The sequence below is a fragment of the Protopterus annectens genome, chromosome 1.part0 (assembly GCF_019279795.1).
Source record: "Protopterus annectens isolate FY-2018-M chromosome 1.part0, PAN1.0, whole genome shotgun sequence".
Lineage (NCBI taxonomy): Eukaryota > Metazoa > Chordata > Ceratodontiformes > Protopteridae > Protopterus > Protopterus annectens.
This window is the reverse complement of record NC_056725.1, coordinates 1,059,463,858-1,059,486,216: the sequence shown is the minus strand read 5'-3', so window position 1 is coordinate 1,059,486,216 and position 22,359 is coordinate 1,059,463,858. Positions and strand designations below refer to the sequence as shown.

Genomic DNA, 22,359 nt, shown 5'->3' with positions numbered 1-22,359 from the left:
TGAGTAGAGCTCCGCTGTTAAAGAAAGTCACTGCACACCTCCTGCTGTCGATTGGGGTGATGCAGAACAAGGAAATGTTTTGCATCTCATGTGAAACATGTTTAAGTGTTCTGATAACTACACTAAAAACAAAAGCTACAGGTATACCTACCTCAGTAGCTGAGGAAGATCTAATTTACTGCATGACCACCTTCTGTGAATTATGATCTAAACAGACATGCACGTGCAGTCTGTGCATCAATAACAAGATTAAGGTTTGACATGCACAATGACTGTGTGAATCTGCACAAGTTGTTTCAGCCTTTATACGCTACTATGCTATCTTCAATAGTCTGATTTACCATACAAACATAGCCAGACCACATAAGAACTTCTTACAAAAGCCCACCATGGCATCACATGCATGTGTATTTGACTTGCAAACCTTTCCTACATTCTTTATTTGTCATGCTAGTTTTTTTGAAAACAACTGTTATGATGGCATATTGACTCTTGGGGATGGTTAAGACAGTGCTTGTAAATAGCACTTCAATGTACTATAGCTATGTCAGCATGTGATATTCAAGGTGTCACTTCATAGTTCTGACAGATATGTCTTTCATTGTAGTAATACTACATGTAACAGTAAAAAACACTTGTTCAATGGAGTCATGTGGATCAAGTCAGAAGGAATATAGCTGTCTTTAAGAAGTAAAGTAATCTACCTGTAATGATATGAGGTACTACCAGCCATGCCAGGTGAAGTAGGGCAGTGGATGTACAACTTGTGCCAGCACAGTTAGCTGCAATTTTGCAAATAATTACATGTCATTTGTATATCAAGCTGATTTGTACAGATGCTTGTGCTGAAAATGTATTTGTGATGTTTGCTTGTGTTGAATGTATCAACAGTATACCCTGCTGAAATGAAGAGAAATGTACATGTATTATGGTAAGTGAATTAAATGTATATGCGAGGACACAGACAGCAAGGGTAAACCAGTTGGCTTATTTTAAGAAAAATAAGGGAAATGTAAATGGGCTGTTAAACCATTAAAATGAAACATCATAGTGCTAAATAGGATCGGAGATGATGGGTCTGGGAGAAGCCTTTGTTCATTAGCTTTATAAGGACAGGGGAAGTCCCAAGTCCTGCCATAAGCATTTAGATATGTATTGTAGCCATCTATGCTAAATTTTTGTCTCGGCTTCAAAGGAGATATTGTGGGAACCTAGAGTCAGGTGACCAGATGAGGTTATTCTGCAAGCCATCTTGGATATTATATTTTACAGGGAGTAATCTCTGAGTAATGAGTATTCTGTTTGGAAGCCTGACTACAAAGACTATTCACATATTTCATCTGGCCTTGCCCAAGTAAGTTATTAGTGAACAATAATTTCTTTAGAATCAGTCAGGAATATATTGAAGATTAGTTTAGAAATTGTTTTTCTTTATTTGTATGAGCCTGTCCATCAATATCATTTTCAATCTTTCCTGTGATTTGAACTCTGTGGTTTACTGAGAATATATATTCAGTATTTTCATGTGCTTTTATTACTTATTATTAAATATATTAAAACTTTTATTGTGGTTGGTCCTTGTAGAAACTATATAACCTTTGAGTGTGGTTATATTTATTTGGTGCCACTGTGTGAGCCACTCCAGAAGGCCTAACCATTTTGGTCAACTACTACCATTTGTATTAGTACTAATATTACCCAGTATAATTGGACACTCCTTGTTAAGAGCCTTAGAGTAGCTGATTGTGGAGTGTCTGGTGGTGGTGGTAACTATAGAAGGGGGCACAGCAGGTAAATCTGTGCCAGCATTTCCCAGATGTGTGTGTGTGTGTGTGTGTGTGTGTGTGTGTGTGTGTGTGTGTGTGTGTGTGTGTGTGTGTGTGAAAAATCAAATCTCTCAGTGTGCGGGTGTCAGCTACTTGGGGCAGGGACACAAAGCACTGAGTTTACACAGAGGGTGCTGGAGGACTTGGTTTGGACACTTGGCTGAGGACCTAACCCTACAGCTGTACCAGCAGGGAGTCTTATTGGGAACCTGGAGGGAGACAGATATAGAGTTCCAGACCGCAGGCTGTGTGTGTTCCCTGTGTGCTCTTAAGGTAAATTATACTTGATAAAGAGAGGTCTGCATCTGGTAATCCTGAGTGCATACATTTCTATTCCAAGAGCACGTCCCTCTTCAGTGACAGTGGTGAGGATTCAGGCTCCTTGATTACTGGCCCAGCATGAGGACATCACACTACCCATGGGTTTAAAACATATGATTTTAAATTAAGTGAAAAATATGATTACTTATGGTTTTATATTTACAGTAGGTATCATACAATTAAAACATACAAAATAAACAGTAGATGCAGTGAGCCTGAAAATATACATTTGCTACCTAGCAGAATGTTGGATCTGGAACACATTTGGTACTTGCTTTGGGCTGGACAACTGATGGATATGGATTCACTATGGTATAAAGGTAAGTGAGATGATGTCTATGACTTTACTTTCAGCTGTTTGACAGAGCTCACACAACACTGAGAGTGGAGATAAAGGACCAAAAGGGATTTTCCTTGAGTCTTTACTTTTGTAACTGGCATGCAATGATGCTGCTGAGGATACAGTCCTTTCCCTTTGAAATATCAGTTATAAACTAAGCTTGGGGAGCAGACTCTTACTAAAATGAACTGCTACCTTTTGAATAAAGATGGTAAATTATGAAACAAAACACTATGAGGTCCTCCATTCACCAAACTGAATCGCATATATGTGTGTGTATGTGTATATATATATATATATATATATATATATATATATATATATATATATATATATGGGTTCCATACACTAGATCGAATTTTCACTAATTCGAAATAGTGCATGGAATGCTCACTGCCTTAATCGAAAGTGCACTTACGCGAAGTTCAGTACAACGAACGGGTGTTGCACTGAACTTCCGTGCAGTACTCACGGACCTTAGGGTTAGGGAGCGGGTCATAGTAAGGGGATAGTCTGGTCCATGATGACTGCAGTGCAGTGAAGGACATAGCAATGTCCTCCACTACGGTGCGATAGTCACGAACCTTAGGGTTAGGGTATGGGTTAGGGTAAGGGGATAGCTTTACTAACTATCCCCTTACCCTAACCCGTGCCCTAACCCTAAGGTCCGTGACTATCGCACCATAGTGGAGGACATAGCTTGTTTTTTATGTCCTCCACTGTGCTGCGGTCTTTCTGGTGAAGTGCACTTACGCAAAAGTTCACTTTCGTTAAAGTGAACTTTCGCAGAACTGAGGCTTCCTATTACAAGTTCGAAGTAGTGAACTTTCGTTCTTGTAATAGGAATCCATATAGATATATAGATATAGATATATATATATATATATATATATATATATATATACATACACACACACACATACAGACACGGTTATGCATATGGATAGATAGACAGACAGATAGATAGATAAACATTTTATTCTATACAAAAGTGAAGTGTATATTTTTCCATATCATTATCATTTGCTGACCTTGTCTGAACATTTTTCCATTTTGTGTGCTGTCTGGACATGAAATGTGATTAAAAAAAATGACTTGCCCCTTCCCTACTACCGATGTGGAAGGGATTGAGATCTGACAACCAAAATCAAATTACATAGCAGAGCCACGTTATGTGCATGTAAGCTATGTCTGTGTCACCTCATCACAATACTCATGATCACTAAATACCTGCACGGACATAGCACTAATGCAGGCATTTAACAATGGTGACCAGTATGCTTTTAGCTATCTGACTGCAATAATGTACCGCACTATTTCCTTAGCATTACTTTCCTTTGCATGAAGAGGAAAAGAGCTAAAGGAAAACTAGTTCAACCGAATTATTCAGAAATAAAACAAACTTCTGCAAGAAAGGGAGCAAAACTGACATATAAAGTCACCAGTGGGCAAACTGACTTTGACCATTTCTGATTTATCATTTACTAATGGAAGATATCAGCAAATAATAAATAAATACATGAATAAACAAAGCTCTATTTCTGAAGCTGCACCAAGAAGCAGAGCTTTGAATTTCCAGGAGATTCTGGAAGGAAGTTAGCTGGAAGGAGTAAACAAAGCCAACTTAACATATTAAGTATCACTGGTGCGGAGGTCTCTGATGTCTTTTTCCCCAATAAACATCTTTATTAAATTATCACATATAACATAGGCAATCTTACAAAATGAAAAACAAACATTGACACCACTTTAGTTTTAAATATTATACATCAGACACCACTAAAACAACTGTAGTTGCAAAATTATACATCACTTATAATCTATCCATTGTCAGTTAAGCACCATGTGGCTCATTCAAATCCTGCCTCTTAAACCTCATTCCTTCTCTGCATATATTGTTCCCACAATTTCCATATTTTCCTGTATAGTTTGCTCCTTCCCTTTTCTAAAGATCCCAATTCCAGTTGTTTTATCTCTGTTACTATATTCACTACTTCTAATAAAGTTGGTCTAAATCAAAGTCTAGACTCTAGACTTTGATTTCCATTTTCTAGTAATTGCTTTTCTGGCAGCCACCATAATTAGACTCAGCAAGGCTTTACTTGAACATAAGCAAACGGGTAAACTATTTATTACTTTCTAGGAATTTAGTTAAACTCAAGTATTTAAATATAGATGCCAACATGTTGTAAAACCACAGAAAATACTGCTGGAGCCATTACAAATTTCCATTTTACAAGTGTCATACTGTCAGTAATAATTCACTGCCTCAAAGAAGTTCCTAGCCATAAACAAGCTGGCTTATTTGGCCTCAGTCTAAAGGTTCTTTGGGCCTGCAATTTGTTATACTATTACTGAAGGAAAAACAGACTTCTGCTTCCTTATTTCACTACTGAAATGTGAACTGAGTGTAAACCATTCAAGCAGTACAACAGTACAGATATCTACAAAATAATGCACTCAAAATGAACTACGTGGTCATTGTTGATGTTGGGTTACACAACTGAATTAATAATGAAGCAATGTGTTTTTTTAACTGCTCTATGCTCACCTTTTTTGATTTTGACTTTCGTTTTTTTGAAGAGGACTTCTTGATGGTGTTTTGGAGAGATTCAGGTTCTTTGATGTCTTCCAGAAAGACTTCAGTCTCATGGTCAGTCTTATCTTCTGAGATTCCCAAACATCTGTGTGGAAACCAGAACTATATGTATAAATATGGATATTATAAAAGAAACTAAAAAGTCCAAAACATTTTAAAATAACTGTGAGTGAGTCAACTGACACCTTCATAGGCTTTCTGTACCCAATTATGAAGGTGTGGTGTTATATTAACGGAGTGAGAATAATCTGGAAACTCTCTCTCTCTGCAATACAAAAACAGCCTACATGATGGGGAGGTCTGAATAAATGGAAATCTTGACTTTTAGGGTATGGCACAGTTCTCTAATGACATACAGAACAGTTCAATAACATTTGCACTTCATATTAAAACTTTAATGGGAGGAATACTGATGGAGCACAATATTCTGCTCATGTAGGTAACAGTAAATTGTGGAAGAAATACAAAAGGAGGAGAAAAGGGAAAAAAAGGAAACACCTGCAAACTTTGCAGCAGTCTGCTCTTGTTTTCGTCAGCGGATGCTGATGTATCTTATTACCAAGAAATGCATTGAATATGGAGGACCCCTCAACTCTCATGTTCAGTTACGGTGTTGAAACAATGCTAAATTCAGTACATGCAATCTTCGCTTACCCTGGTCATTAGGACTCTGGCTAGTTTCAAACAACTTGCAAAAATTAGGCTACAGGGCAATGGTGCAACTTATGCACAGGTATACCCACCATTAGAGCACCGCAGAATCTTACAGGGACAAGCTGCATTGCTACAGAATTATGGCTATGAAGCTGCACAACCTGTCTTCACTAAGGATGAGGAAGTATCATGCACAGCTAGTCTCACCTTGCAACTCTAATGACATGCTAAATTACACAGTATATCTAATCTTTTTAACTTGACTTTGTTATCTGCATCAGTCATACCAAGGATTATAGTACAATGCAATCCTGCATGCATGATGTGAAATAAAAAGTACATGCGTAATAGTATGAGGTACTAAAATTAGCACTATAATACTGAGTTTTGGAAGTATGCATTTAATATATACACAGACAGACGTACATTCCCCTTTCATATAAGGACAATGTAGCCATAACCAGGCTTCATGTTACCGTAGAGAAAAGTGAGGTACTAAAGGCTTAGACACTGGTATTAAGAATTCCTTAAAGAACCAACACACACACACACACACACACACACACACACACACACACACACACACACAAAAATAAAATAAAATTAAAAAAAGAAAATGAAAAAAAGCATATGTTTTTCAGCATACCGTGAACTTTTCTGCATTAGTAATGTCCCTGTATCAAAGTGGTCATTATTATCTTCTAATTTGTTATATCCCAAAATGACCTGAAAGGGGGCTGCAAATAGGTAGATTTTGTTTTTACAGTCAATGCTTTCACCTCCTAGATGTCATCTTAGAGTAACAGAGAGAAAGCCCTATGATACCAGGATCATTTACTGTGGTTCCCTCTCAACAGCTTACAACAGTACTGTGACTGCCTATTTTTGACGGTCAGCATCAGTCCGTAGTTTCATTACTTTGCTTCCCCTGATTTTTATCAATGGCCATCTCTGGTACATTATTTTAGGGAATTTTTTTAATAACAGGCTTGAAAATATAGCTCAGGTAATTGTTCTTTTTGAAGTAACAGCTACAGTTCAGTATTCAAGTGTGAGAAATTTGACCCCTGCGATCAACAGGTATTACCTGGGCTGAGGTGGTTTGTGTTACATTCACAGTTTTTAGTACTGTAGCTAGAATTAGAGTCTTTGATGTTACTCTTCCTTTCTTACCTTACTGACTTCTCAACGAAGCACTATGGAAAAATTGTGTAACAAAACATCATAAGAAACATACCATTTAACAAAAAATACAATGCAGAAAAAATGCAAAATTAAATGCTGACGGAAAATTGGAAGAGTAAGATTAAAATATTTTCTTTTTTTTGTGGCATTCAGAGTTTGATTAAAGGAAAATATAACTAACCAGTAATTATAAAAAAAAAAAAAATAAGCTTCGTCTGAAAACTAAGCTTAAAAAGCCTTGCTTTTGTTCAGACTCCAGGCCACACTATTTATCAGGTGTGTGATGTTGCCAATCTGTGACTTATAAGACACATTTAAATGCCATTGTTTAACAGCCATTTTTTTCTTAATGGCTCTATAGTTAGAATAAGTGATGTAGACTAATTACTCTGCCACTCTCAGTAGTCATCATGATGTAACAGATGAGACAAATGTAGGAAAGAAAGGCAAACAGAAATAAGTGCAGACATAAAACAAATGTAATAATTATTAAATTATGTTTTTTTCCTGTTGAATTACAAGGAAGGAAAATCCCCTTTTAAAAGGGAAAACTTGACACTGGATGAAAGAAAAAAAAAGAAAAAATCGCAAATTCACCCTGATCTGGCTCCCATGCCTCTGATGGACAGAAGCTGTCAAGAAGTAAAATGTTCTCCAATTAACAGCCCCCTTACAAATCCCTTAAGTACTGCCTTAGTAACATACCCCTCTCCTACTAGACATACAAGGTAACTGGGTTGGGGTGCACGGCTAGGATTTTAAAGACCCTAGTGGTTGTTAGCTTAGTAACAACCTATGAACATTTGGGTACAGTTATCCTTTAAACAGCACAGCACAACATATTACTGATTACAAGTAAAACAAGGGAGAAACTAGTCAAAGCAATGATCTGTAGGCAGGATGTAGAAAACATGCAATGCCTGTCAGGAAGCTGTGTTACACTGATGTGCATTCTAAGGCAATACAGACCTTGGACTAGTAACAAAAAGGGTTTTGTAGAGAAGGACCGCACACTCTTGATGATGACAAAAATGAGTTTTTGTATTAAGAGCCCCATTCCATCTGGACAGACAAAACTTGTCTCTATGTGAAAACTTCCAACAGCCTGTCACAATTTGGTTGCAGATACCTGTAAAGGAAACGGATAACAAGAATGCCTACTACACAAGGATTTTAAGATTCCGTTTTGTCGAAGAAGGGATTCCTGCAAAACTGAAATTCTGTAAGAAAAAATGCCTGCAGTGAAATTAACATTGTCCCTGGAATGTGACCTGCATTTGTTGTCTCTAGAGCCAAGTAAGGTAAAGATTGTTCAAATTACAGAATCCATGCAGAGTGGAGGACTTTTTAAAACTATGACAACCCATCTTATTTAGCTAGTAAATAAGTAATGTATGCTATATGAATCAAGGACTGGTTTATAACACTTGGGTGATGTAAAAAATAAAATAAAATCAGGCCATGTAAGAAGCCAGACGTTATGACAAAGTACCTTGATGAACTGATACAAATTGCAAAGGGACTAGCTGCTGAAAAAAAATCACTAAAGGGAACTGTTTTTTTTTTTTTTTTTTTTTTTTTTTTTTTACATCATTTGTCTCTTACTCAATTTGTGGAAGGAGGTTAATGTAGGAGTTAAAAGCTCAGTAACTGAGAACAATGACTTTTGCTTCAAGAAATAATCCCTTATAGCTATATATATTTCTTTATCCCAGTATCAAACTGTGGGTTATATCTGGGTCAAGTGCATATTTAGGAGGTTGAGATTATATGAACAGGGACACTGATTTTTGGTTCTTAAAAAATTAAATTCTTTATACGAGATGAAATCTAGGAATTATAACCATGACTTCGAAGTACATTTTTCAGTCATTTCTGTTATAATTTTTAGTGTATACCTTACATGCATTGCATAATTACACAAATTCTAAATACAAATACTCAGGTATTATTATTAGTAAAAATAACAAAATATGAGTTATGGTAAATGATTATTCTGGCCTAAATGACAACTTCTGCAAAATTTCACATTTCCCTATTGTTCAAAAAAGTCCAAATCTGGGATTTTCTGGTATGTTCTCTAGAATTTGAAAATTCAGAGTCCCTGTTATGAATATAAAAATACATCACCTATGTAGCGTTAAGCCAAGGAAATGCTATTTTGCAAGAAAATTTTCAAGAATGGTACCACTTGGAAAAGGGGCTCTTACTGTTGAAAAGCTTAGGGGAAAATGAACAGGCATGAACCCATGACCTATATGACAATTCTAATGAACTTATATCAACAGGGTGGTAGTAAAAATGTGGTTTTGGAATGTGCACATATCTGAAGATGCACATATGCTCATACTGCCAAGCAATGTAATCTAGTTGATTTGAGTTAAACATTCACTGCAGGGTATCCCTCACAAAACTGTGGAAAGTCTGAACATTCTGACTGCAGGCCCCCCCTGGGAATGTCAGCATATAATCTTCATTACCATCAGGTGTGGCAGATATAAGTGTCAACATTACATTAGCTGGGAGGAATGAATGCATGTCAGACAAGACAATAATGTCTGCTCAATAATACTCTACAAACTACATGAGCACTCTGCAGCCCAATGATGCCGGGAAGCTCTAATCTAGTTAACCTGCATGAGGCTGTTGAGCAATTTTCTGAATGGGTTCATGGAAGGATTGATGTGTGCCTATCACAGCCAGTCACTAGGTCAATACTAATTCAGCAGAAAATATTGCCATAATATTCGAAGACTCACTAGGGTCACCATTTCATCTGGAAAAGTAGCAGTAAGAGAAATACGAGACATGCCAGTGGCTCTATAAACAGAAAATGCCACTGATACTTCCAGGATGACCTAAAGGAATATCACGTTATTAATATATAAGTACCACTAAAGAAACATCTTTAACTAGCACCAGCGTTGCGCTAAAAAACTGCTGGAAAAACTTGGGCCCAAACACTAAGCAGCATGCCTGTATTCAAGTAGCTATTTGCCAGCTGTAGTGTCATCTGGAAGGAATGCTAGTCTAGGCTACGAAGCCATTGTTTCACAGGAACGTGTTATAGCTATGGGGCCAGCTTTGCCAAAAGAAGACAGGGAATGCCACAGGGGCCCTGGTTTAACTGATTATTCCATTAGTTATGCTCATTTTCCATCTTGTTCGATGAAAATTTCAAGAATGTAGGAAAACTTAATAGGGAACTCGGGTGGTCACGTCAGTTATTTTAGACTGCATGTCATTGTATATGGAGATGGTCTTTTAGCAACTGCAGATATGATTTGGGTTATCTGGGTGTATTTCTCAGTGGCATGAAAGAAACTACAATACTAAATGTCTACAACTGTGAAAGAGGCAAAGAAGGAGGGAGGGAGGCAGAAACAGAGAGAGAGCCAGAGATGGCCTTTGGCGAGGTTTCTGTTGCGCCCTGCCTAGTGCTTTCAATAACAGTAGTTTTAGGGAAATAACTTTGGTTTAGAAATTTAAATCAAGGTGGTAACCAGCTGCATCATCAGTAGTATCTGTGAGGATACATTATAAAAATGGTTAAATGCAGAACAAAAATGGGGCACAATTAAAGGCAAGCCACATGCTTGCTATCAGCTGTCTACCACTGCCTGATAAGACCCCCTCCACTACCACCGCATATTATCATCCACTACGGTTAAAACTCTATATGATGAGACAGGTGGCACAAGTTTCTATAAAACTGGACAAAGACAGCTGAAGTCATATGTGAAGAAACAAAGGAACTGTCCCTGGTACATGTTCTATTTTACATTTGTATCTTCAATGTGGTGAATTCACTAATGTATTATTTCACACTGTAGTTAGTATTAAGATTTGTATCACAGAAAACTTGAAGGCAAGAAGTGCATGGGAATGAAAAGGCAACATGCAGTTTTAAAATATGGCCCCCATCCTCATAATATCTGAAGTTTAATAAAAGGCAACTGAAATTTTAAACAAAAAAAAATGACGCTGAATAAACAGAACATCAAGTGTGCAACTTTACAAGCAGCAGCTTTCTGGGTCAGTATGAGACAAGTTTAATGTGATCATTCAGTGTGACAAAGCATTATGGAAAGCACGTATGAGAGACAGGCAGAGAAAATGTGGGTGTGAAGGACAGAGCAGGATCATGTTGTAGATTTACAGCTGCACGATGTGATCTCGTCAGGAGTTTTGGTGCTGTAGTTTAACTAGGGCAAGGGCAGCACACCTGCAAACCAGATACGTGTGTGTGTGTGTGTGTGTGTGTGTGTGTGTGTGTGTGTGTGTGTGTGTGTGTGTGTGTGTGTGTGTCTAACAGAGAGAGAATAAAACATAATAAACCTTCTCCATGAAGTGTCTGAAAAACAACACAACTTAATTCTGCGGTTTTCAATTAGGGAATGCAAGAAAGATTTTTCTTTAGGATTTGTATTAGATGATAGGAATGAACATCCAGTACAAAGTGTTTGTACAAAAGTAATGGAATTAATCACGAGTTAAACATTTATGAAGGAAATCTGTGAATCAGTCCCAAGCCAAGGGCATCTTGGAACAGTGATTTAGTGTTTTGAAACTGAAAACCTGTTTCAATTAAACCTCCCCTGTGTGCAGTAAGTGAGACTATGAAAAAGCCACTTAAAAACGGTGTTCCCTGCACAGTTCTGAAAAACAGACCTAGACTCTCAATGGGCTAACCAAGCTATCATAGCTTCATAGGTGTTTGCTAGGCTAATGAATACAAGGGCCTTTTTTAAGCCTAACCATTCACCCAATCTGACAAGTTCTCATACCCTTGATAAGTGTAAGCAAGAGCTTCGGAGATGAAACATTTACAAGAGGAGGCCTGGAAGATGAACCATTTACAGGCTGCATGTGTCCATCAAAGACATACAGTGGATATAAAAAGTTTACACACCCCTGTTAAAACGCCAGATTTTTGTGATATAAAAAAATGAGACCACAATAAATCATTTCAAAATGTTTCCCACCTTTAATGTGACCTATACTCTGCACAATTCAACTGACAAATAAACAGATATGTTAGGGGAAAATATAAAAAAATAAAAAACTTGCAATAAGCTGGTTGCATAAGTGTGGACACCCTTAAACTAATACTTTGTTGAAGCACCTTTTGATTTAATTACAGCATTCAGTCCTCTTGGGTAGGAGTCCATCAGCATGGCACATCTTGACTTGGCAACATTTGCCTATTCTTCCTTGCAAAAGTGCTCCAAATCTGTCAGATTGCAAGGGCATCTCTTGTGCACAGCCCTCTTCAGGTCATCCCACAGATTTTCTATTGGATTTACGTCTGGGCTCTGGCTGGGCCATTCCAAAATATTAATTTTCTTCTGGTGAAGCCATTCTTTTGTAGATTTGGATGTATGTTTGGGGTCATTGTCGTGTTGAAATGTGAAATTCCTTTTCATCTTCATTTTTCTAGCAGAGGCCTGAAGGTTTTGGGCTAAAAGTGGCTGGTATTTGGAATTGTTCATAATTCCCTCCACCTTGACTAAAGCCCCAGTTTCAGCTGAAGAAAAGCAACCCCAAAGCATGATACTGCCACCACCATGCTTCACCATGGGGATGGTGTTTTTTTGGTGAAGCGAAATGTTGTTTTTGTGCCAAACATATCTTTTGGAATTGTGGCCAAAAAGTTCAACCTTGGTCTCATCAGACCATAACACATTTTTCCCACATGCTTTTGGGAGACTATGTATTGTTTTGCAAATTTTGGCTGGGCCTGGATATTTTTTCTGTGTAAGAAAAGACTTCCATTTTGCACTCCTACCCCATAGGCCAGACATATGGGGAATACTGGAGATTGGTGTCACATGTAGTACACAACCAGTACTTGCCAGAAATTCCTGCAGTTCCTTCAGTGTTGCTGCATGTCTCTTGGCAGCCTCCCTGATCAGTTTTCATCTGGTCTTTTCATCAATTTTTGGGGGACGTCCAGTTCTTTGGCACGTCACTGTTGTCCCATATTTTCTACACTTTTTGATGACTATCTTCAATGTGTTCCATGGTATATCCAATGCTGTGGACATTTTTTGTACCCTTCTCCTGAGTGATAGCTTTCAACAATGAGATCCCTTTGATGCTTTGTAAGCTCTCTGTGAGCCATGGCTTTTGTTGTTGCAGTCAACAGAGTAAACGTCAGGAAAATCCTACTAGGACAGCTGAACTTTATTTGGGGTTAATCAGAGTCTCTTTAATTGATGGCATGTGTGTACCCAAGAAGACTGAATGCTGTAATTAAATCAAAAGGTGCTTCAACAAAGTATTAGCTTAAGGATGTAGACACTTATGCAATCAGCTTATTGTACATTTTTTTATTTTTTATTTTTTTTCCCCTAACAAATTTGTTTTTCTATTGAATTGTACAGGATATAGGTCACATTAAAGGTGGGAAAAGTTTTGAAATTATTTATTGTGGTCTCATTTTTTTATATCACAAAAATCTGGCATTTTAACAGGGGTGTGTAAAGTTTTTATATCCACTGTAGGTGCCAAACCAGGAATGAATTTCCTGTTCCCCATCCAACTGTCCAAGTTAAACTTGAATTGGGTTAGAGAAGAAATCTGCTTCACATGGATGGGGAGCCTGTTGAGGAGGGGTAGCCTCTGGGATACAGATCTGTTTTTTTTCAGCAGGCCCTGTTTATATCACAAGCAAAGTTTAGGTCTTCAGAATGGTGTTGTTTGTTTTGTGTTTATGCAGGAGATCCATCAGAGCAGGTTCTGAAAATGCCTTGTATGCCAGGTATAGATCTGCCCTCAACAGCCTTTAGGAGACAGAACACAGGGATAGGGCTTTGAGCTGGTCTGTATAGGACATGTTATTTACTCCCTGTATTCTTTTCGGGAGAAACCTCTGTGGACGTTCCAATTGTTGGATGCGGCTGGTTAGGTACAAAACAAAGGGGGAACTGTTCTTAATCATACGTCTGGTAAATGCTGAATACAGTGGAGCAATGACTTCCTTAGACATAGATACCATACCTTTGTTTATAAGTTGCGCAACATAGACAGATTTCCTCGCTACCATAGACATGTGATGGTACTGTGTGTGTCCCTAAGTCCCTGACTACTGGGTCAACTCTAAGGGGTATGTTGTCAATATGATAGTTATCAGGAGGGGATGACTTGCACAACATAGAATGATTTTCTCACTACTGTAGACATATAATGGTCAAAGGCTAGATTACTGTCTGTGTGTGTCCCCAAGCATCTGACTACTAGGTCAACTCTTCGGGGTGTCGATATGACAGTTACCAGGGGGGGGTGGATGACATCCCAAAGTATAATATTATGCATTTCTTGGCATTTATCAACCTTCCCAATACATACAAACTGCCATTATGGGGGATCCATTAGTTGGCTGTTATCCATGTGGACATTGTATCCACTGTGACAAGGTGGTAAAATCCAAACAGTTCTCTAGTCGTAACAGTTCCTCAGTCTATGAAATTAATTTTTTTGCCAATTGTTGTACTGATTGGTTAGTATATCAAGCTACATGTACCTGTGGTTCTTTCTACATTGGTCAGACTTCCCGCCCATTCAGAATAAGAATTTCGGAACACATTAGCAATATTAAAAATAAAAAACCTTCCAATGCACTTTACAAACACCATTTGATACATCCTACTGCTAGGTTTTCATTTTTGATTATTGATATTGTAAAGGGCAATAAATCTAACAAAATTGGATGGCACTCCATCTTAAATAATAAAGAGAAAAAGTGGATTGTGAAACTGGGAGGGTTGTTCCCTCCTGGTTTGAATGAACAATTCTAAGATGGACCAATCAGCCTTGAGAAGAATGTATTTATTGTTTAACTAAATTTCATTTTTTTCTTATTGCACTGAGGAAGGCTGTGACATTATTCCGGCCGAAACCGGTCTGATGATTTTGTTTTATTAAAGTGATTTTGTACACAGTATGCTGGCTCTTTCTTTACTGGGACTTTATATTTAGTTTTAGTCCACAATTCTGACACCAGTTACATGTCTGTCAGCCCTTCCTGGAGAACATTTGTGTCAGTGGAGAATTCTATGACAGCTCCTAATTACGCAGTGGCATAGAGGTTGCGTTATTGCCTCACAGCTAGAGGTTCTCCGGTTTGATTCTCAGCTGGGGTGCCTTCTGTGCGGAGTCTGCATGTCCTCCCTGCATTAGTGTAGATTTTCTCTGGGTGCTGGTTTCCTCCTACACTACAAAGACATGCAATTGGAGCTTTCGCCCCGGGCCTCCTCTGAAAAGTGGCTCATTCCAAGTTGGACTTTCCTGGTAAACAAATGTAAAATAAATAAAAAAAAATAAAAATTTGCAATCATCTGCAAATTTAGTCAGCCAGAGGCCACTGACATTGATTTTAGAGAAGTAAATGCCAAAAAGGAGCGGTCCCAGGAACAATTCCTAGGGGGCTCTGCTTGTGACTGGCATCTTTGTAGAGGTGGACTCCCCAATTCTAACTTCCTGGGTCCTGTCTGTGAGCCAGCTGGTTATCCACTGGGTGACACAACGGTTTATACTGGAGTCTATATTAGAACCATGAAAAATCAGTTCAGTGAATGGCATTTTACATCGAAAATGCTGTTCAACTAACTGTTATAGTGAGATTGCGGTACAGTGAAAATCAGAAAATTTGCCCTTTCCTCACTGTAGTGCGATCTTGGAGTTGGTATATATAATTAGCGGCAGTGGGGGATGCAGCCCCCCACAAGAGCGAGTTCGACGAACAGCATTTTCAATTAAAAGCCGTTCGCTGAACTGACTTTTTGTGACTCTAATACAGACCCTTTATACCTAACCTCCGAGTGGAGTATTGTGTCAAATACCTTGGCTAGGTAGGCAGTGTGAATAGTTTTTCCCTCATCCATTGCTTTGGTGACCTTCTCAAAGAAGTCCACCAGACTGAGTAGGCATGACCTGTCCTTGATGAAACCAAACTGGGTTTGGTCCACTGTCTGGAGGCTTCCTATGATATTATTATTGATCATTTCCAAGATAATTCTTTCCATAGCTTTGTATACGAGACTAGTGAGACTTATGGGTCTGTAGATGGCCCACTTTGTGCAGAGGAATTACTGGTATTCTCCATTTGTGAGGCACAAAACCTGTTTGGAGGCTACAGTTAAATAACACTTCTTGACGGCCTGACAGGTCATGTTTCCTGCTATTTAGGAGGCATCCTGGGAAATTGTCTGGGCCCACTGATGCAGTGTTCTTGGCCTTAGAGAGACAGCATTAAGGACCTTTTCTCTAGTGACAGGATATGGAGTTATATTAGATGGTATCTCCTGAGGGAAGACTGAAGGGGAGAGAGGGGTAAAGTTGGAGCTGAATTCATTGGCCAGTAGGTTTGCTATACCTTCTGGCTCAATATAAGTGGCTCCATTAACAATGAGTTCTGCACACAACTGTGTATTGCCTTTGAGGTTGGGGAGATGGCTAAAGAATGCTTTGTGGCTGTCCTTGATACCAAATTTACATCAAACTTGGCTTTGGTAGACTATTTGTCCTCCGAGTTGTTTTAGTTTGATGAGAGTACTTTTATCCTACTGGGTGCTACACCTCCCAATTTTTCTCATGATTTTCTTCCTTCTGTTGTAAAACTTACCAATGATGTGATTCTACCAGGGTGGCTTGTTTTCTGAATTCATTCTGTACTTCTTCCTGGTGGGTACAGCTGCCTCTATGCAGCTATTAACATCCTTGTATAGGGTTTCTGTGAACAGTTCTGTATAGGCAGCAGTGTTCTCAGCGTTTATGGGGTCTTCAATTTTTGCCAGGTTATCACTTAATAGTAGGAAATTAGCCTTAGAGTAATTCCTAAATCTACCAGGATTTGCTGGGGTTCCAGGTTTTATTTTAAGGAGACCATTTTGTGGCCTGACCTTACCACAGAAGACATCACACTAGGGCTACGTTTGCACCCCTGGTTGGTGTACTGACAAACTGGTCCAAGGAGTATGAGTTTACAAAATCCAGGAATCTCCGTGCCTGTATGCCTGATGTCATATATGATTCCCAGTTTATAGTGGGATAATTAAAGTCATCCATGAATATGGTATTGGGTAGGATGGTGAGTTTAAATGTATGGTATGGGTTTCCTGGGTCGAAGCGAGGGACCTACAGTTTGCAAGGAAGTGGCACTGGATTTTGCCTGGGGTGATTTGAATGTGGAAAAGCTCAAGTGCATTCTTCTGTTTGACCAGCCTTGAGGTATATTTATTTTTGATGTAAATTGAGATACCTCCACCTTTAGTCCCTATCTGTATAGTATCTGGTCTAAATGTGTGGAAAGCATTAAAATCTTACACTACTGGTATGCTCTCCATGACCACACAGGTGTCAGCATTCTCTAGGGTGAGGAGAGCTTGTAGGGAATGGAGGTTTTTTGTTCAGAGTCCTAGCACTGAGCAGTAGTATCTTTAGATTTTCTTGATTTTATTTGCTACGTAGGAAGTACTTTCAGTTTGGCATTGCATGAAAAGAGGCACTATGGGGGAGGACAAATGTTTTGGCTAATATTTGAAAACCTAGAGGGGAGAGGTGCGACCATCCTTGGCAAAGCAGTGCGGTCTGTTGACCATCTCCTTCCATACTGCCAAATACTGCACCCCCCTTAGAATGACACCAGACACTAAGGCAATTATTAAAGTCAGTCATTTTCTGTTTGTATTGTGGCATCATCCTTGGAGAAGGTAAAATGCTGCTCAATGCTAGGCTTATACCAGCCTGGGTCACACATTCTGAGAGCTCTACAATGTCTCTGTTAAGAATGTGGCTCATACACTGATGCGCCTACTTACTAGAATCAGTTTCTTTTTTTCAACTACTCTGGTTCATAGGCAGTTACTAGGCTTGCAGTCCTAAGCAGTGTATGGTTAAGTGCCTTACTCAAGATCACATAGTAGGCAAATGAGGACCGAGGGAATCAGATTCTAACGCAAGAACTACAGCTCACAGCCTTAAACCTCTGCACCAACTACCTGATTATATGAATTCATTGGCCCCTAATCAAAATAATGAATCAGACAAAGAAAGAAAGAGATCTGACATCTCCTGAAATGGTACAAACAACAGGCAGTCATCATTAATGCTAACAGTTAATAATATCTAAGGCAGTATTTGACAATTACAACTTTCAGTACATTCTGTTTCTAGTCAACACATAACGCTATTGTGTGAAAGGTTTCAGAGATCACTATGCTAATTCTCAGACATACAGTTTGGGTGCATGATTTACATCTGATGAAGGGCTACTGTTTGCTGAAAAGCTCAAGTTAATGTAAAATCTGTGTTGGTTCAGTAAAAGGCATCACATCATCACTGCTATGGCAATGTTTTCTGTTGATGGATCAGCACGGCATTCCTTCATTTTTTTCTGCCACAGTTTGGATGTTGGTGCATTATTAGCCCACATAAAACCAGACTTTTTACCTGGTTCAGCTTTTGAACTTTTTTCTGCTAATGACTGTATAGAAGTAAAACTTGTATATTCATTTTATACAGAAGCACTGTCGCTACTATATTCCAGTAAATCAATGTATAAGCTACTTCCTGGTTCAGTGCTCCCAGTTTTGTTTCGATTTACATGTTATCTCAAAAAACAGTGTCACATGGATTGTAACTTTACTATTAAAAATATATATCCAATGACACTTTGCAGATAAAACAGCCTTTCCCATGATTAAAATCCAATAAATGTTCAACTAAAGCTTCCAGTTTACTGATAGCTGGCACTACATCCTGAAGATTACAGCAATGAGCAGCAAATGATCTTCTTATATTAGCTTGATTTCCAACAGCCTTTGTCTCCTCAGTTATCTATAAATGCATAAATCAGTTGTCACCAAAGTACAGAGATCTCGGTGAGTGATGAATGACATGTCAGATGGTGCAGACTCACTCACAAACATGAATGCAAACATGTTTTTCAATGCACACAATGAGCAACAAAATTTCTTAAAATATGAAACATCAGAATCATGACAGTTTGCTGACCGAATCCCATCATTACAGTACTATCATAACTATGCAGTTACTTTAATTAAGATTATGATATGCATGCTTCGTAAAGTATCTCATTAAATTGCACTGTGAATAAAAGAAGGCTGGGAATTCCATCTGATGCAGGTCTCTAACAGACAATGAATGGAATTCAAAGTACTTGCATGGTGAACAGTATTGGTGGTGGAACCAGGAAATACAAATGTCATTTGGGGAACCACTTCTTTCCTGCCTATTATTGTTTGTAACTGAGAACAGCATTGCAAACCATTAAAAGTTGAATACTAACAGCGATAACATGGCATTCCTTCTCATGAATGAATGTGTGTCATACCTCTCAAGATATTTCTGAACATGCTAGAATGTGTGTCACACCAATGATGGCATTTCTAATCATTCTGGAATGTGTGACAAACTTACAGACATTTATAACTTTGATGAATGCGTGCTTTGCAAATTCTGTCCTTAGATGTGAGAGTTCTGATTGGCTAGTGCTACGAGAGACAGCTGCAATCCAACAATGCAAGTAACAGAACTCTGTTCATTTATTTATTCATTCAGTCATTTTACCCAACACAAGGTTAAAGAGGAGACGAAGAGCATCCTGACAAGCAAAAGATGCAATGCAGTCAATCATGTGATTCACAAATGTTTTACAAAAATCACTGCAAAGGGATGTGAAGCAGGAGAAAAATTACTTTGAAATGCTAGCGCTTCTGCCAAATTTCCCAGTGTGACTGAAGTAAGAACACGAATATTTTGAAAACATTGTCAAAGAGCAGGGTACTACCTCCTGCTCATAGAGGACATCCACAGTCACTAATGATTATTCCTAGGTTCACTATAAACAACTAAAAGATTGGAAGAACAAAACTGAAGAAAATGAAGTATGAATAATACAAACAGACCGTGCCACAACATAGAGTGGATAGAAAAAGTGTACACAGCCCTGTTAAAATGGCAGGTTTTTGTGATATAAAAAAAACTGAGACCACAATAAATCATTTCAAAACTTTTCCTACCTTTAATGTGACCTATAACCTGTACAATTCAATTGAAAAACAAACAAATCTGTTAGGGCAAAAATATAAAAAATAAAAAAAACCTACAATACGCTGCTTGCATGAGTGTGCACACCCTTAAACTAATACTTTGTTATGTGTGCATTCCCTTAAACTAATACTTTGTTAAAGCACCTTTTAATTTAATTACAGCATTCAGTCTTCGTGGGTACACACCTGCCATCAATTAAAGAGACTCTGATTAATCCCAAATAAAGTTCAGCTCTCCTAGTAGGATTTTCCTGACATTTACTCAGTTGCCTGCTACAGCAAAAGCCATGGTTGGCAGAGACCTTAAAAAGCATCAAAGGTATCAGTCAGGAGAAGGGTACAAAAACATTTCTACAGCATTGGATATACCATGGAACACAGAGAAGAAAGTCATCAAAAAGTGGAAAAATATGGGACAACAGTGATGCTGCAAAGAACTGGACATCCCTCCAAAACTGATGAAAAGACAAGATGAAAACTGGTCAGGGAGGCTGCCAAGAGACCTACAGCAACACTGTAGGAGCTGCAGGATTTTCTGGCAAGTACTGGTTGCATATTACATGTGACGACAATCTCCTGTATTCTCCATATGTCTGGACTATGGGGTAGGGTTACAAGACGGAAGCCGTTTCTTACACAGAAAAACATCCAGGCCCAGCTAAAATTTGCAAAACAATACATCAAGTCTCCCAAAAGCATGTGGGAAAATGTGTTATGGTCTGATGAGACCAAGGTTGAACTTTTTTTGTCACAATTCCAAAAGGTAAGTTTGATGCAAAAACAACACTTTGCATCACCAAAACAACACCATCCCCACGGTGAAGCATGGTGGTGGCAGTATCATGCTTTGAGGCGGCTTTTCTTCAACTGGAACTGGGGCTTTAATCAAGGTGGAGGGAATTATGAACAGTTCCAAATACCAGTCACTTTTGGCCCAAAACCTTCAGGTGTCTGCTAGAAAGTTGAAGATGAAGAGAAATTTCACCTTTCAACACAACAATGACCCCAAGCATGCATCCAAACAAATAAAAGAATGGCTTCACCAGAAGAAAATCAAAGTTTTAGAATGGCCCAGCCAGAAACCAGACCAAAATCCAATAGAAAATCTGTGGTGTGACCTGAAGAGGGCTGTGCACAAGAGATGCCTTCACTATCTGACAGATTTGGAGCACTTTTGCAAGGAAGAGTGGGCAAATACTGCCAAGTGAAGATGTGCCGTGCTGATAGACTCCTACCCAAGAAGGCTGAATGTTGTAATTAAATCAAAAGGTGCTTCAACAAAGTATTAGTTTAAGGGTGTGCACACACAACAAAGTATTAGTGCAAGAATGTGCACACTTATGCAACCAGAGTATTGTACATTTTTTAGATTTTTCCCTAACAGATTTGTTTTTCAATTGAATTTTACAGGTTATAGGTCACGTTAAAGGTGGCAAAAGTTATGAAATGATTTATTGTAGTCTCATTTTTTATATCATTAACACGGGTGTGTACACTTTTTGTATCCACTGAAAAAACAAAACTATTTTTACAAATTGGGAGTAAACCCCCAGCCTTACATATGCAGAGTTGTTTCCACACACTCTAATCCACTGCACCAATTCTGAGGCTGTAGTACCTCAGAGATATAAGTAAAGGGGAATATACTTCATAACAATACTGATTCCTTCTATACAAACACCCAAACTATACATTAAAAAACATCTCACTTTACAAAACTTGCAATATTTAGAAGCTTGCCTCACTTAATGTTCCTGATGTTGCATTTCGGGTTTTAGACCTTCGTGTGTCACTCAATCACATTAATGGCATTACATCCCCCCACAATCAACATTCAGTTTCAAATCAGTGAGTGACAGCCCAACTTGCAAGCTCCTCACTAAAGTACAACAACAAAGTCGGAGTCCCTCCTAAATTCATCCACCTTTCTCCAAGTTCCATCAGCTTACTGTAACTTACCGGCATCAGAAAATGCCAGAATATCTGGAAAGAGGCCATCATTTTGGCCAGAGACAAATGAGGTCAATAAAATTTTGCATGAAACTACAGGACCACCGAGTCATTTGAATTAAAAGGTAGTAGTACAAAGTGATATGGCCGACTACCTGAACCATTGATCAGTCCTAATAAACAATGTACAATCATGGTCAAAAAACAAAAATTCAGCAGACAACTTTAATTTAAAGCATCAAAAGTTATTATATAGTTAATAGCTAACAGACTAAAAAGAAAACGTGTTTTGATCTTTTTGACCAGTAGTCATGAGCTTTACATTGTTACTGCTTTTCAAGTAACTGTTTTCCTTACTTTTACTGTATTGCAGGGTAGGCGTTAGCATTTTGAGGGCCCCAAGCAAATGAC

General features: G+C 38.4%; 1 protein-coding gene across 2 annotated transcripts in view; it reads right to left on the bottom strand.

Moving 5' to 3' along the window:
- The window catches only part of LOC122796436, a 2,401,740-nt gene that overhangs the window by 1,607,362 nt on the left and 772,019 nt on the right, over positions 1-22,359 (bottom strand). For both annotated transcript variants that reach the window (XM_044064916.1, XM_044064908.1), the window contains exon 2: positions 5,039-5,171. In XM_044064916.1, coding sequence (XP_043920851.1) covers positions 5,039-5,171 — 133 coding nt within the window. The remainder of the gene's footprint in view (positions 1-5,038; positions 5,172-22,359) is intronic.